This window comes from Pelobates fuscus, chromosome 4 (genome assembly GCF_036172605.1).
Source record: "Pelobates fuscus isolate aPelFus1 chromosome 4, aPelFus1.pri, whole genome shotgun sequence".
Lineage (NCBI taxonomy): Eukaryota > Metazoa > Chordata > Amphibia > Anura > Pelobatidae > Pelobates > Pelobates fuscus.
Window position 1 is genome coordinate 36,269,413 of NC_086320.1, and position 17,278 is coordinate 36,286,690.

General features: G+C 42.2%; 1 protein-coding gene across 3 annotated transcripts in view; it reads left to right on the forward strand.

Moving 5' to 3' along the window:
• MTSS1 (MTSS I-BAR domain containing 1) overlaps positions 1-17,278 on the forward strand; it is a 172,584-nt gene that overhangs the window by 33,983 nt on the left and 121,323 nt on the right. For all 3 annotated transcript variants that reach the window (XM_063451082.1, XM_063451084.1, XM_063451083.1), the window contains exon 3: positions 2,114-2,187. In XM_063451082.1, coding sequence (XP_063307152.1) covers positions 2,114-2,187 — 74 coding nt within the window. The remainder of the gene's footprint in view (positions 1-2,113; positions 2,188-17,278) is intronic.

A 17,278-nucleotide genomic window follows, 5' to 3' on the forward strand; every position in this document is an offset into this window, starting at 1 on the left:
CCTGCATCCCTCCGAATAGCCTAAAGATTCAGCATCCATCGCTAGCCCTCACAGACAAGTCACAAGCCTATCTTTCTCTGCTTGTACACGATGGCCGTCCATCCAAATAGATAAAACATTGACTTTACCCATCTCTGTTATTTTGTCAGTACATCCTGCCAACCAACACCGGGCACCAGTATAAATTTTGGGCCCTAGGAATTTGCCAGCTAAAGTGTTAAAGGAATTGCTTATTAACTCTGGCACACATTTAAGAGTAGGGGGAGGCAGGGTGCTTAGAGACAGGAGGGCAGGCTGACGTCTTTCGTGCGCAATTCTCTCTACACAGCGGTTTGCTGAACCCTCCCCTCTCTCTCTCTCTCTCTCTCTCTCTCTCTCTCCCCCTGTGTGAACCAGGGGCTCGCTACAAAAGATAGGCAAATCTGTTACCATAGTAACAAGAGCTGGGTAGCGCAGACCTGATTTAGGTTAAAGAACAGCAAATAAGAAAGCGAGAGAAAAAAGACTCCGCTATTGGCTCACAATTCCCTCTTCTTGTTCTGCAGCTGTTTGAGCAAAATATTTAAATTTCATTCTCCGAGATTATAGAGTAAATCTGCTTACAATGTGCAGAGTTCTGGTGAATTGGCTCTTAATGGACATGCAAATATTAACAGCCGATGCTACTTGAAATATTATTAACCCTTTCGAGAGAACTGTGCCTCAGAACCAGGCGTTTTCTCCACATATTTTGCAAAAGGCTAGTTTATTTCTCTTAATATTTCCTTGTGGGGAATTGATGGATGGACTTCTGAGAAATGAAATGGAATTCTGTCATATCGTAATTTATTTAGGCTAAACCACTTCAAAGCCGATTGGCTGATAATGAATTACCACGCTAAGGATGATGGGAGTTCGTGTTAGAGAGACACATATACTGATATGGATTAGTGCAAGGAAAACACAGGCATTTGTATTAAGTAATGGGGGTTTGTTAGAATGAATACAAAGATTGAAGCTAAATTTTATCGAACAGAAAAAAAATAGATATACTAGAATTAATTGGAACAAGTTATTCTGCATTATTGGTCATCATGCGCATATATATATTAAAGCAATTTCCACGTTACGAAAACTATGAATTATTCATGCCGTACAGAGAACACATTGTGTATTATTACACCAGAGGTACTGTGCCTGGGATTTACATTGCGTTCCTACACTTCTAATAAGAGAGACATGATGTGTTCATTGTTACATCAAGGAGTCAGCTTTTCTGGAGAGTCATGGTGGGATGTATACATAGGCTTTAAAATGGGGCAGCTGGGGGAGGGGGGCGGGGGTTTAAAGGGACAAACAAAGGTCAAAAATTCACCTGTAAGATTATAATTTAAACATCTGAAACCACAAAAAAACATTTAATCTTGATGATGGGAAAAGTGTTTGTGGGGAAAAATGCAAGAAATCCATTGCCTCAACTACCGTACGTGACTGGTTAGACAGCAACCTTGAGACATGTAGTTCGGTTTTCCGTAAACCCATACATAGCCTTTTTTCTCATTCAAGTGACCGTACAGGGAGACTGTCTCAATTCAGCATCAGCGCTCACCCTAGCAGTCCGCTACCAGTCTAACCTCTTATAGTAAGGCAGCACCCAGGACCTCCAGACACCATAACCACTACATTAAGATGAGCTTGTTATTGTGTTCTTTCTTGTCTTTTTATAACTTCGCGGTTGTCTTGTTTATCTTTATTCGACTTGAATCAGATTGCCAGTGCTAGGTCCTATTCACTAGCTCCCCTCGTGAAAAACATGAACTTAACATTTCGACAAACTAAAAGAATCTGGTCTTCTGCCTTTGTTGGCTTCCCTAGTAACTTTTATTCCAGCATTCATACCACTGAACTACATGTCCCATGAACCACTGCTGTACATATTTGGAAGTATGAGCAATAATGAAATACTGTTTCCGTTTTGAGAATAGTAAAGACGTAGGTACAGGCAATGTGAGATGTAATATGTGGCAGACAAGATGGGCCGGTTGTTTAAGGTGGTCGTGTCGTATCTGATAAATGAGACCCTTTCTCCTGCTATGAGGCATGAAATCTAAAAAAGGATTTAATTCTGTTCTAGGACCACTGTCGTGGCGGCGGCTGCGTTTCTAGACGCCTTTCAGAAAGTGGCAGACATGGCAACAAACACCAGAGGTAAGCCTTTATTTTCAGTCTGTTAATACTTTGTGAGCAGTTTAAGTCTCTCAGGGCTATTCACTTAAAGGGACACTTTAGTCACCAGAACATGACATCAGACATTTTCATGTAAATACTTCCTTTTCAGAGAAAAGGCAGTGTTTACATTGCCTCTAGGGACACCTCCAACTGGCCACTCCTCAGATGGCCACTGGAGGTGCATCCTGGCTCAGTGCTGCACAGTAAGCAGCCCTGCCGTACAGTATCCCCACGCTCTGCATGGAGACGCTGAATTTTCCTCATAGAGATGCATTGATTTAATTAATCTCTATGAGGAGGTCCTGATTGGCCAAAACTGCATTTGGCCCGCCCCAGTGCCGATTCTAGCCAATCCAATGCTTTCCCTATGGGACAGCATTGGATTGGCTAAAAATCTGCCATTTTGATTTTCACAAAGTGGGCGGAACCAGCGACAGCCGACCGGTGAGGCACTGGAAATAAGGTGAGCTTTCAACTTTTATAGGAGGACTGGGGGGGGGGGGGGGAGAGCAAGTCACCTATATGGGGTTTAGCACTATAGGGACCCTATAGTGATCCTTTAAATGTGTATTGTCAGGGATTTAACTTTTTCAACCAAAATAGTCAAACTTTCTCCCCAATTTATCTTTTTTGGCCTATATTTAGAAATTAATTTTGAATTTCTGCCAGTTCACAATTAAGTGAATAACCCGGTCTCTCTCTGTCTGCTCGCCTACTGCCAATCAGCGCTACTGTGTATCATCTTACTGCTATTGCACTCTGTATGTGGAGGAATAGACTGGTACTGATATTTGCGATGTGTAAATTGTAAGGACTTCATGCTAGTGAATAACTTCCATGGAAATTTAAACTAGTTATGTATTCTTTCAGAAAGCCATTTCAGTCTGTCAATGTCCAAAGCTTTTTTTTTTTTTTTTTTTTTTTTTAAAGATGAAATCATGCCTTCCAACATGGGCTGTCTCCTGGAGAGACAGTCCCTATTTCTGAGCCCTGTTCAGCTGTCTGATTTTAATCTCCTGTTGTACCAGGTCTGCGGACACCAGGGAACTGTCTCCGGGCAGCACCGCACAAGCACGTTGTAAGACACGCTCGCTCTGTGCATTGGGCATTAGGACCGTTTCATCGGGTCCCCTTTTTCCATGAGGATCCTCCCATTATGGACATTACCAGTGATGCAAGTTGTGTCACTGGCGAAGTCCTCTGTGTTGGGATGTATGGGAAATGCTATGGGGCTTTCCCCTAAATTAGAAAGTGTAGATCAATGACAAGGGAATAACATATTTCTAACATAGGTCTCCTGCACAAGATTAATAAACAGACGCCTATATCCTTATTATGTATGTAAAAATAAGCAATTGTCTAGGACCGGTATTACAAATATGAAAGCTGTGTTCTTTGACATTTTGTATCTAAGCATGTTTGCATGCAAACACCTTTTACAGAGAGAGACCTATAGAGATCTATATATATATATATATATATATATATATATATATATATATATATATATATATATATATATATATATATTCTATGACTATTTATGTAAATGGGCATACCATTCTAACCCGCAGTAAATGCTTGCTGCATTACTAAGTAGAGCACAGCAATTATGCACGCACAGTGCACTGCAGTTGAGGATCTTGCAGGGATTTTGATGTGGATGCACCTGCATTAGGAATACTAGAGAACATTGTTGGGAGATTTATCAAACTCATGATGTGATGAGCGTTCCACATCTCACGTTATCCTCAGAGTAACACCCCTGAAAAAACGCATGGCTCAAAATTTTTATTGAAAAGCAAAAAATGTATATATCCAGTTTCTATCCAACATATTTGCAGATGAACCCATGCTTTAGGCATTTGAAAGTTCGAATAAATGAGTTGTGGGTAGGAATGTTCATTTTAATTACTCTTGCTGTCTGTATATTTGATAATAATGAAAATGTTGTCACCTTCTAATAACCTGTAGAAATGATTGAAAATGTGAGAAATTCTAATGCTTATTACTGTAAATGTGTAATAATTGGCTTTGCGGCCTGTTTATTAACTTTCTAAAAGCATGGCATTTTATGGCTTGCTCGTATAATAAGAACGGGTCATTTTACCAGTTTGCTCCAGTTAGTGAGGTGGTGGAAAGCCGGATTGGTTGGATGTCTGAAATGTTCATTGATCCCAGTTAAAAAATGCGTTGCGTTGAATGAAATGAGCACAAAGTATTGTATAGGGCTATGTTTATAAAGTGTAGCCAAAAGTTAGATCCTAACCTGTTTCACTACAACTCCCATGATGCTTTGCCAACCTAAAACTTTGTAGTTTTATGTTTTCACCAATTTGAATTGTAGAGGGTCAACAAAAGGGTTTTGCTAAGATGCATGTGCTCCTTTTGGCCTCTATAAGGCGAAAATAATCTAAATCAATGATCGCTAAGTTTGGCACTACAGTTTTTGTTTTTCTCAATGCTAAGGAACATACCTCCTAACATTTCAAGTGGACAAAGAGGGACACTTTAATTTTAGGAGTGAAAGAGGGGTGTGTGCAGTGGCGTACATACCGGGGTCGCAGGGGTCGCGGCTGCGACCGGGCCCGGCCCACCAGGGGGCCCGGCCGCCCTGCGACCCAGGTATGTACCCACAGGGCCAGCCTCTTCTGCTGGGGGGCCCAAGAGCCGGCCACCTCCGGGCCCCCCGAGGCTGGCCCTGCTGTCACCCGGCTGGCGGGCGCGCGAGGGAGCACTGTCCCCTGAGTGCTCCCTCTTCAGCTCCCTCGCGCACCGCACTGATACCGGAGCCGGAAGATGACGTCATCTTCCGGCTCCGGCATCAGTACGCGGCGCGCGAGGGAGCTGAAGAGGGAGCACTCAGGGGACAGTGCTCCCTCGCGCGCCCGCCAGCCGGGTGACACCACTGGACCCCAGGGAATCCCCCCAGCTCTCACACAGGTAAGGAGGCTGGGGGGATTAAATTAAAAAACAAAAAAAAAAAAACGTGTGAGTGTGTTAGTGTGAGTGTTAGTGTGAGTGTGTGTGTTAGTGTGAGTGAGTGTTAGTGAGTGTGTTAGTGTGAGTGAGTGTTAGTGAGTGTGTTAGTGTTAGTGAGTGTGTTAGTGTGAGTGAGTGTGTTAGTGTGAGTGAGTGTGTTAGTGTGAGTGAGTGTGTTAGTGTGAGTGAGTGTGTTAGTGAGTGTGTTAGTGTGTTAGTGAGTGTGTTAGTGTGAGTGAGTGTTAGTGAGTGTGTTAGTGTTAGTGAGTGTGTTAGTGTTAGTGAGTGTGTTAGTGTTAGTGAGTGTTGGTGTGAGTGTGTGTGTTAGTGTGAGTGAGTGTGTTAGTGAGTGTTAGTGTGAGTGAGTGTGTTAGTGTGAGTGAGTGTGTTAGTGTGAGTGAGTGTTAGTGAGTGTGTTAGTGTGAGTGTGTGTGTTAGTGTGAGTGAGTGTGTTAGTGTGAGTGAGTGTGTTAGTGAGTGTTAGTGTGAGTGAGTGTGTTAGTGTGAGTGAGTGTGTTAGTGAGTGTGTTAGTGTTAGTGAGTGTGTTAGTGAGTGAGTGTGTTAGTGTGAGTGAGTGTTAGTGTGAGTGAGTGTGTTAGTGAGTGTTAGTGCGAGTGATTGTGTTAGTGTGAGTGATTGTGTTAGTGTTAGTGAGTGTTAGTGTGAGTGATTGTGTTAGTGTGAGTGTGTTAGTGTGAGTGATTGTGTTACTGTTAGTGTGAGTGATTGTGTTAGTGTGAGTGAGTGTGTTAGTGTGAGTGTGTTAGTGTGAGTGATTGTGTTACTGTTAGTGTGAGTGATTGCGTTAGTGTGAGTGATTGTGTTAGTGAGTGTTAGTGTTAGTGAGTGTGTTAGTGTGAGTGATTGTGTTAGTGTGAGTGTGTTAGTGTGAGTGATTGTGTTAGTGAGTGTTAGTGTTAGTGAGTGTGTTAGTGTGACTGTGTTAGTGAGTGTGTTAGTGTTAGTGAGTGTGTTAGTTAGTGTGAGTGTTAGTGTGAGTGTTAGTGAGTGCGTTAGTGTGTGTTAGTGTTAGTGAGTGTGTTAGTGTGTGTGTGTGTTAGTGAGTGTGTGTGTCTGTCACTGAGTGTGTGTCTGTCAGTAAATGTGTGCGTCTGTTCATGAGAGTGTGTGTGTGTGTGTCTAAAGCACTTACCTTTCTCCAGCACCGGGCTCCCTTGGCGCTGGGGATCTCTCCGTCCCGATCCGCCTCTCAGCTCCGAATGCACATGCGTGGCAAGAGCCACGCGCGCATTCAAACCGCCCATAGGAAAGCATTACTCAATGCTTTCCTATGGACGTTCAGCGTCTTCTCACTGTGATTTTCACAGTGAGAATCACAGAAAATCCTCTAGCGGCTGTCAATGAGACAGCCACTAGAGGCTGGATTAACCCTCAGTGAAACATAGCAGTTTCTCTGAAACTGCTATGTTTTCAGCTGCAGGGTTAAAACTAGAGAGACCACTGGCGTACATACCGCGGTCGCACGGTTCGCAGCCCTGCGACCAGGTGCCCGCCGCCATGTGTTGCGGCCCCAGCCCGCGCAGAGTAAGCGCGGGGGGGGGGGGCCCACGGATCAGTTTTCGCACCGGGGCCCCATGGGTTGTGTGTACGCCACTGGGTGTGTGGCTACGGGTGGTGCTGTTGTCTAAAAAAAAAAAGGTTTAGATGACTTACTAATAATTTTATCCAACTAAAATGTCATTTCGAACAAGAACAATGTATCTTATTTACACAGACTGATTTCTAAACACATTTAGTGTAGTTTAAAGACACATTACTGGGAGTATTATTGCTGCGGACACACACACCCAATATGGAGCAGAGACATTAGGAGAGAAAAGAGGGACAGATGGAATTGGACCGAAAATAGGGACTGCCCCTCCTAATTAAGGACACTTGAGAGGTATGCAGGATGCATAAAAGCTGGTCGGATATAACAGCGAAAGTAGTTCACCAGGCTGTAAGCAGGGAATAAAAGCTGGCATAGGAAAATACAATTCCTAATTCTGTCATGGGGAAATATAATCAGCAAGCCTAAAGATTGGCTGAGCATCATGGGAATTGTAGTCCAGCAACATTTGTTGTGCCAAGACTGGAAATCACTGCTCTAGTAGCTGAATGAAAAGAGCTAATCTCTTCCTTCCAAAAGCGCTTGAATCCCTTTACGCTTTAATAGTGATGAGTGCTTTGTGTTTTGGCACTAGCAGTGGTTGCATGCTGCCTTTTAATACCCTGCAATCCAGTTAAAAGAAGTTGAGTACAGTCAGCAGAAGTTCCGTCCCTTTCAATGTGTTTATATCAGCAGTGGGTGACGATTGAGGACTCGTTCTGTTGCTCCGATGCCTGAAAGCCTGTTTATAGCTTACTATCAATATACAAACTTCTGGAAAAGCTCACAAAAGCCATCACATTATCAGCAGACACAGAAATGCCTTCCATTTATCTCCATGGTACTTTTTTTAATGCCAAATATTACATTTACGTGTGCAGAAAGGAAGATGGAAAAGGAAAGTTCTATGTGTAAATTTGCATGTGTAGATAAACCGAAAAGGGTTGGGAAAACCTTTTTAAAATTTCAAGACAGAATTTTGTCAATGTGGCATTATTCGATCGGTCTCACCCACCAAATAAATGTTCCAAGAGCGTTTTTAAAATAATTTTAACGAACAGTTATCCAGCATCGATCGAAGCACTGTTTGGCACACCCCTGTTTGACATCATTTGAGCCGTGCTCGAGGTCCAATCAAAGGCTTCTCCTCAAGTAACTCTGGATGTGCAGTGATTTTAAGGGGAAACCATCCGCATCCGGACTCCAGCCACCATGACCACTTCAAAAAGCAATAATAACCTGTAAAGTCTGCAAATTGCTGCCATGACTTTCTTGTTTGACTGGTTAACTTTAATGTAAAATAATAAACATCTGTGAAGGATGCAAACTGGAGGAGAGCAGCTACGATGTTTATCACCCCTGTTAAAATTGCGTGAGGAAGCACCAATAATGCGGTACTAATTTAGTGGTGAGAATAGCTGATTATGGGCATATGGTGGGACTAAATCGCCATTCCCTCCCCCCTGCCCCCCCCCCCCCTAAAAAAAAAAAAAAAACCAATACATTGTCTGCACTCTGATGTCCTTTTAAATATTGTGGTATGATAAATTTTAGGTAACTTACTAATAACAATGTTTGCAAATTGGAATTTAGAACTAGAACAATGTATCTTTTTTGCACAGACTGATTTCTAAACAAATGTTCAGAAGTAAAGCCTCCCCATTGCCATACTAAGTCATTATTCCGGAAGAGAGAACTCCACCAAAATAGACATTCTAAGGTCTTCATCACTAATGCTTTTATGATATTGTGCAGTTCCCCCAGCGTTTCTAGACCATTATTTTACCCCCAAAGATTTGGGATTAAGTCTATTGGTGTTTGTAATCTGTGATATTGACATTTGGAGGGTCTGTACCATCATAGGTGTAAGTATAACCATTCCACGTTTGACATTGTATCTTTACTGCCTTAGTTAGTAAGATAAAACGGTTTGCGTAACGTTTACACTATCCTTGTGCGTTCCTGTGCCTGCATTATTACACTTTAAGGTGTTCAAGATATTCCAGTGCGTAATCTATTCCTTCCCCGGTAGCTCCGCTTGCTCCTATTTAATATATATATATATATATATATATATATTGTAATAAAGTATAAAAACCTAAATATAAAAGTATTTGTATGTATGATTCCCCCCCCCCCCCCCCCTCCATTGGCTTTCAAGGTGAGGAGTACATTTTTTTTTTTTTTTTAATTCGTTTCAGACCAAAATTAGTGCTGCTTTGATGCTTCTCACCAAGGGTTACTCCAGTGTCGCGGATGAAATTATCACCATGGTAACAAACATGAGTTCATCGTCCGTGGCAAATGCTGCCGGGATATAGGATGAGATAGGGGAACAAGCATCGTGTCTTCCATGAAATTAAGGTTTTATGACAGAATTGATGCTTAGCTGTGCTGGGCACAGTGCCTGCAAGGGGGTTGTACAAGGAGAGAGCTGTTTTCAATAAAGATATTAATTGATTTCGACGACCAAGATAGATAGCAGAATATGGAGTCAACCTCAAATTATGACCTGAAAATTTGTATCCTGTTTTAGAAATGTACTAATGGAGAGTAATCGGTGATATCTAACAGATCAGATATTGCTAGTTCACAAAATATATCCTGCAAGTCAAATCCCAAGAATCCCTTTGTTACTGTAAGTTTAATTTAATTCTGTAAACCGGAAAATTAACTTAATTTCTAGTGGTAAATAAATATCTTAGTACAATTTTATTTTCTGGCTCTGTATCTGTCTAGTCATCCTACCTCCAGGTTTTTAAAAATGTTTGGTTTGCAAATGTTCACAGTTGTAATAATACAATGCAACAAAGTATATATTCACAATCTTGCACCACATACACTTGTTTAGAGACATTTGCTAGCTACTTGCATAGAATGTTAAAGGATCACTATAGTGTCAGGAAAACAAACTTGTTTTCCTGACACTATATAACTCTTAGGTCCTCCCTCCCCCCCCCCCCCCCCCCCATCCTCAGGGTCCCACTCCCGCTGGATTGACATACCTTTATCCAATGCCGGGCTCCCTCGGCGCTGGTGACCTCTCCTCCCCCGCAGATGTCAGCTCTCGAGTGGAGTGAAATGCGTATTCAAACAGTCCATAGGAAAGCATTTCTCAATGCTTTCCTATGGATGTTCTGCACGCTGAATGTGATTTTTGCATCCAGTGTCGCAGAAGCGTCTCTAGCGGCTGTCAGGAAGACAGCCACTAAAGGCTGGATAAACCCTACAATGTACACATAACAGTTTCTCTGAAACTGCCATTTTTACATCTGAAGGGTTAAAACCTGGGGGACCTGGCACCCAGACCACTGCATTGAGCTGAAGTGGTCTGGGTGACTATAGTGTCCCTTTAAATTGATACAATTATCAGTGCTGCACAATGCTACTGCATTTTATGTTATGACTGAGACCTTTTTTGGATCTGTGTGTCTGGAAAACCGTATTAGTTTGTATAGTTTTAGGTGTTTTAAAAGGACATTATAATCACCCAGACCACTTCATTGATGTCTGTCTGTCTGGTTTCAGTGTCCCTGTCTTTTTAACACAGCAATGAGGAACTGGAATGTTTACATTGCAGGGTTAAGTTCGCCTCTAGTGGCTCAGTATGACGGCCACAAAAGGTTCTTCCACTGCACTGACAGAGTAAATCCTAGTCCCGTGACGTTGAAGCACCATTGGAAAGCATTGATTCAATGGAGATAGTTTGAATGCATCCCCAACACTGCTCATGTAGTCCTTAATGCTTCTCTATAGGAAGCATTGGATTGGACGTCAGTGGAGGCCTTTTCGCTGGTGGCCTCAGCACTGTATAAGGTAAGTAAATCTTTAGTTCTGGAGCACTTTGAAATGTAAAAAAAAAAGAGAGAATGAAGACTGTGTGTTGAGTGTAAAGGGGAAATTTTCAGACAATTTATATGTATTCTCTCAGATTTTCTAATCCAATATTATTTATGCACTAATATGTGAATCATAGAAGTTTGACAAAGAAATTGAAAAACTCTTGCAAAATAGCAGCATTTCGACAAATTCGCCAACTCCAGTTATGTTTCCGGCTTGGCTAGTTCATCTTATAATGTGAAATTTTGTTTCTTAATTACCAGTTTAGTGAATAAACCCTTTTTGCCAATCTTTCCAGAAGAATTGGGGACAGAATTATCGTCTATAGAAGGTTCACTTCCTGCTGGATTTAAAGCTGACCTCCTGTCAGGAAGTGCATAGTTCGTCCCGCTGAAAAGCGTTTCCCCCAGAATGCTAAAAACAGAATCTTTAATTTTAGGATGTGAATCGTGTGGTTGGGGTTATAAGTCCACGTTCCTTTTACTCCTTGTCACCGGCTCAAGGTCCTTAAAACAGAGTTGAAGATGAGGAAGAGTTGCCTAAGGGTTTGTTGGAGCGTTTAAAGAAAATGAGAACAACAAAATGACAATGTTTTCCGTAGTATAATGTTTCCATGCAGATTATTATGTGTGGAGATATAGGCCTGACCTTTCTAAACGTTGTACTTTTTCTTTTTTAAATCGGGGCGTTTTGAGCACAATTTAACATTACTGTGTAGGAAATAATGCAGTTCCCGAGTGATAAAGTAATTAAATGATCGCTCCAGGCACCATAACAACTTCATTGGAATGAAGATTTTATGGTGTAAATAGGTTACCCGCGCTGACTTTCCCTCAGGAATTAAAGGGACAATATAGTCACCTGAACAACTTTAGCTTAATGAAGCAGTTTTGGTGTATAGAACATGCCCCTGCAGCCTCACTGCTCAATCCTCTGCCATTTAGGAGTTAAATCCCTTTGTTTATGAACCCTAGTCACACCTTCCTGCATGTGACTTGCACAGCCTTCCATAAACACTTCCTGTAAAGAGAGCCCTATTTAGGCTTTCTTTATTGCAAGTTCTGTTTAATTAAGATTTTCTTATCCCCTGCTATGTTAATAGCTTGCTAGACCCTGCAAGAGCCTCCTGTATGTGATTAAAGTTCAATTTAGAGATTGAGATACAATTATTTAAGGTAAATTACATCTGTTTGAAAGTGAAGCCAGTTTTTTTTTTTTTCATGCAGGCTCTGTCAATCATAGCCATGGGAGGTGTGGCTAGGGCTGCATAAACAGAAACAAAGTGATTTAACTCCTAAATGACAGTGAATTGAGCAGTGAAATTGCAGGGGAATAATCTATACACTAAAACAGCTTTATTTAGCTAAAGTAATTTAGGTGACTATAGTGTTCCTTTAACCCCTTAAGGACACATGACATGTGACATGTCATGATTCCATTTTATTCCAGAAGTTTGGTCCTTAAGGGGTTAAAGAAGGCGTTGTTCACTTCAGCCCCCTCCACATCTGTTTGTCCAGTATAACCAAATTTCATTCAGTAGAATCCATTTCTGCTTATTTACTGCCTTCGACACACATTGATTTTAATGAGGAATTCAGAATTGGCTGACCTGGCTATCCGTTTCTATTAGTGGATAAGGGGTGAATTGAGAGTTAAACTTTCCAGGATTTTTAATGTTTATATTTACCGATCCCCTATATTTTTTGTGAAGTTTGAAAAAGTTAAATGTTGAAACCTATGCATTTATTCTGGAACTAGGCTCTTCCTTCCTTCAAAAATATTTATCAATGTGGCCCTTTTCCATCATTAAACATAGATAGTAGAAGAAGAGAAACCTTAAATAAAAAAAAGGTTTCTAATATTCCTGCTCCTCATTTGCATTATGTGCCCTGGCTGTGCCTGGACTGAATTGTATAGTGATGTCATTAGCTTAAGCTTAATACATTTAACACGGTTACATGTTGAGAAAGCTTAAAGGACCACTCTAGTGCCAGGAAAGCATACTCGTTTTCCTGGCACTAGAGTGCCCTGAGGGTGCCCCCACCCTCAGGGACCCCCTCCCGCCCGGCTCTGGAAAGGGGAAAAGGGGTAAAACTTACCTTTTTCCAGCGCTGGGCGGAGAGCTCTCCTCCTCCTCTCCGCCTCCGTTCCTCCCCGTCGGCTGAATGCGCACGCGCGGCAAGAGCTGCGCGCGCATTCAGCCGGTCGCATAGGAAAGCATTCATAATGCTTTCCTATGGACGCTTGCGTGCTCTCACTGTGATTTTCACAGTGAGAATCACGCAAGCGCCTCTAGCGGCTGTCAGTGAGACAGCCACTAGAGGAAAAAGGGGAAGGCTTAACTAATTGATAAACATAGCAGTTTCTCTGAAACTGCTATGTTTATAAAAAAATTAGTTAACCCTAGCTGGACCTGGCACCCATACCACTTCATTAAGCTGAAGTGGTCTGGGTGCCTAGAGTGGTCCTTTAACAGATGATTTTCAAAGTTTTATTTACTTATGTGATTTACAGAGAGGTTGCAATTCTGCGTTCATGGCCATAGAGTGTAAGCTCACCGGACAACCTTTTCAGTTCAAAGCAATCACTGTAATCTTATTTTCAGTTCAAAGGCAAAAAAGAGATTTATATTCAGTGGTAGTGATTTAAAAAGAGGAAAATTTAAAAGCCATTGGGTAAAATAGCCACGCTTGCCTAAAGCAGAACAAGACACCTTTTCTTGGATTTACCATTATTGGGTAAATCTGTGTTTTAGTATAAATCCTGACATCTCTAATGATACAGAGGTAATTCATTGTAAGTGGGGAGTTAGTTAATTACAGTGTAACATTCCACGCAGTGTATGTGTCCAAACACAGACCTAGTATATATCTCTGTGTATAAACATGGAAACCATTTACGGAGTGCAGTGATTCATCTTCATTTGCCTGCCTGGCACGGCCGCGGTAAAACATCACATTTGGATGCTATTTTTGTACATCACCTTTAAATAGCTTACTCATTTGCACACGTCACAATGCATTTTATTTTTTTTCTTATTTCCCAACACCTGAAAAAAAGTGCAGGAAGCCAAACACCTATCACAGCCAGCAGATGGCTCATCCTCCGACATCTGTTGGCTGGCTGTGATAGTTGTGTCGTTGCCCAGGTTGAAAGCCAGCCTTTTACATCGGTCCTTATATTTTGCATTTTTCTATCATTGTGTAGTCAACAGTCAATATATATAAAATACCTTGTTGAAAGTGCACTCACAGGACTCCTATTGACACTATGTAATCAACTTTTTGAAGCTTGAATAAATGGCACATTTTTGGCAACAGTATCAAGTCCTGTGAGTGCACTTTCAACAAGGTATTTTATATTTTGAGGTCGGAGTGGCACCTAGGCAATAAACAAGACTGGGAGCAGGAGTGCGGGACCCAGCGTTAATTATTTATATAATATATATAATATATATAATTTTTTGTTATTTTTTCAATTTTCCCGAAAGGCAATTTCTCAATTTTTGAATGATTAACCTTTTGAGTGCCAGGGGGTTGTAGCTAATATTGTGGTGGTTGCACGCACTCCCCTCTTGCTGGGAGCATCTTGTTATTTTGTGACATTACTCTGACATTTCGACTGCGCGTGCACATGGTGGAATCTTGATACAAGTCATATTGTCTGCCAGCGTTTGGGTTCTCTGAGTGATTGGCCCTTGTTTGTACATTATTGTAATTCTGTGTGTATCCGCAGAATGGCTTTCACAAGGGTTTCTCACTGGACACACCAGCCAGTGGTTGCAGGGCATAAATAGTACCTTCTGACATCAAGGTTTCCTCTGGATGCTTTATAATATTAAACATAAACTAATACATTGATTTTTAAAAAAAAAAAAAAAAACATTTTTTTTACATCTTTTTTTAAAATAGGTTGTGAAAAGTTAACTTGGTGAGTTTAATTTACAGACAAAGCAAAGCATGCTATAAGTACAGGTGAAACATCCACTATCACTACCACTAACCACTACCTGTATCTATTGGTTATGCAGAATACAAATTATACAAAATAATGCATCAGACTGAAAGGTACAGAAACCTAAAGGTGGCTTCACTGGAAACCACACTTGGGAAATAAACCGTTTTTCCTGGAAAGATTTTAAATTTTCTGTACAGTACAAACCAGGTAAAACTAACAGTTGAATTAATTTAAATTGAAAATTCTTCAGAGAGTTTCTGACTGCCGAACGTGTCTATGTGATGCCCTGATGTCCAGAATGATGCCTTGGATAATATTGGGTTTATATTAGTCAGCCCACCACCATTTTACTAGAATTTAAGAGGCCCAGATTTGCCACTAGCTTGCCACAGGTGCTTGTACGTGGGGAGCCTGTCCAGACAAGGAACGTTTATATTTTTTTGTTTTGTGCACCCTCTAATCATGGAGCAAGCAAAGGAGAAAAATTATAAAAAAAAATAATACTGAAGAATATCATTTTGCTAGAATACACTTTAGAAAACAAGCACGCTAAGAATAGACCCATAGACTTGTGGTGTTTTGACTGGATGTCACATTGAAAGGCCTGTCTCGTGTATTGGCGAATGTCGAGACCCCAGCTGTTGCATTGTACACGGTAATAATGGCTTTGTTTTGTCACTGTGTGTGTAGTCATTGTTGCGTCAAGCTGAATTCAACCTTACAAACATGTTTTTGTGTACACATGTTCTATGCTCTATATAGATGCAGTGTTTGGAAAGTCACCCAATGCGCCACCCAAACAGGATGCCGTTTTTAGAAGAGAAATGTAAACATTTTTGTATGTGAGTTGTGCTCGGGGGGTCGCAAGAACTTACTGTGTTACCATCTTTTCAGCACCTGAAGAGAGAACTGCATATAAATTAAATTACCTAGAATTACTTTTCTTCTGTTTGTACCTCCATACTCCCTTCTGATGGACTGGACATCAGTAGGACCCTAAGAATCACGACCTCCTCTAGTGAGGCATAAATTAATCGCATACAAAACTAGTTTATTCCATTAATTTTATTTCTTTTTTGGAAGAGGGCTATTTTGCATTACATCCTTTGTGTTTTGATTTTCTTTCATTTGAGACTTTTTTTTTTTTAATGGGCACTCTGAGCACCATAAGCACTACAGAGCTATGTAATGGTTATGGTGTCAGGAGTCACCTAGTGCAATTCCATAGTAAGTAACAATTTGACCTTTAAAGAGGTCCCCTGAGTGTCCGTGATCCAGCCGCTCTTCAGATATCATTTAGGGATCGACCGATATTGATTTAAAAAAAAATTTTTTTAGAGCCGATACCGATAATTTGTGACTTTTCAGGCCGATAGCTTACCGATATGCAAATCTTTTTTTTTTTTTATTTATTAAGTGGCAAATGCACAAAATATACATGCCAGTCGGAATTTTTTAATGTTTTCAAGAATATTTATATATGTGTGTGTAGTGGATGCAGAGTATTTTATTAGTAAATGCAGTGTGTTTGTGTAGTGGATGCAGTGTGTGTAATGGATGCAGTGTGTGTCGTGTTCTTCACCCCACCCCCCGTCCCATAGTGTTCTTCACCCCCCCGTCCCATAGTGTTCTTCACCCCCCCGTCCCGTAGTGTTCTTCACCCCCCGTCCCGTAATGTTCTTCACCCCCCGTCCCGTAATGTTCTTCACCCCCCCGTCCCATAGTGTTCTTCACCCCCGTCCCATAGTGTTCTTCACCCCCGTCCCATAGTGTTCTTCACCCCCGTCCCATAGTGTTCTTCACCCCCGTCCCATAGTGTTCTTCACCCCCGTCCCATAGTGTTCTTCACCCCCGTCCCATAGTGTTCTTAACCCCCCTGTCCCATAGTGTTCTTAACCCCCCCGTCCCATAGTGTTCTTCACCCCCCCGTCCCATAGTGTTCTTCACCCCCCCCGTCCCATAGTGTTCTTCACCCCCCCCGTCCCATAGTGTTCTTCACCCCCCCGTCCCATAGTGTTCTTCACCCCCCCGTCCCATAGTGTTCTTCACCCCCCGTCCCATAGTGTTCTTCACCCCCCCGTCCCATAGTGTTCTTCACCCCCCCGTCCCATAGTGTTCTTCACCCCCCCGTCCCATAGTGTTCTTCACCCCCCCGTCCCATAGTGTTCTTTACCCCCCCGTCCCATAGTGTTCTTCACCCCCCCGTCCCATAGTGTTCTTCACCCCCCCCGTCCCATAGTGTTCTTCACCCCCCCCGTCCCATAGTGTTCTTCACCCCCCGTCCCATAGTGTTCTTCACCCCCCGTCCCATAGTGTTCTTCACCCCCCGTCCCATAGTGTTCTTCACCCCCCGTCCCATAGTGTTCTTCACCCCCGTCCCATAGTGTTCTTCACCCCCGTCCCATAGTGTTCTTCACCCCCCGTCCCATAGTGTTCTTCACCCCCCGTCCCATAGTGTTCTTCACCCCCCCGTCCCATAGTATTCTTCCCCCCTGTCCCATAGTGTTCTTCCCCCCCCGTCCCATAGTGTTCTTCCCCCCCCGTCCCATAGTGTTCTTCCCCCCCGTCCCATAGTGTTCTTCACCCCCGTCCCATAGTGTTCTTAACCCCCCCGTCCCATAGTGTTCTTCCCCCCCCGTCCCATAGTGTTCTTCCCCCCCGTCCCATAGTGTTCTTCCCCC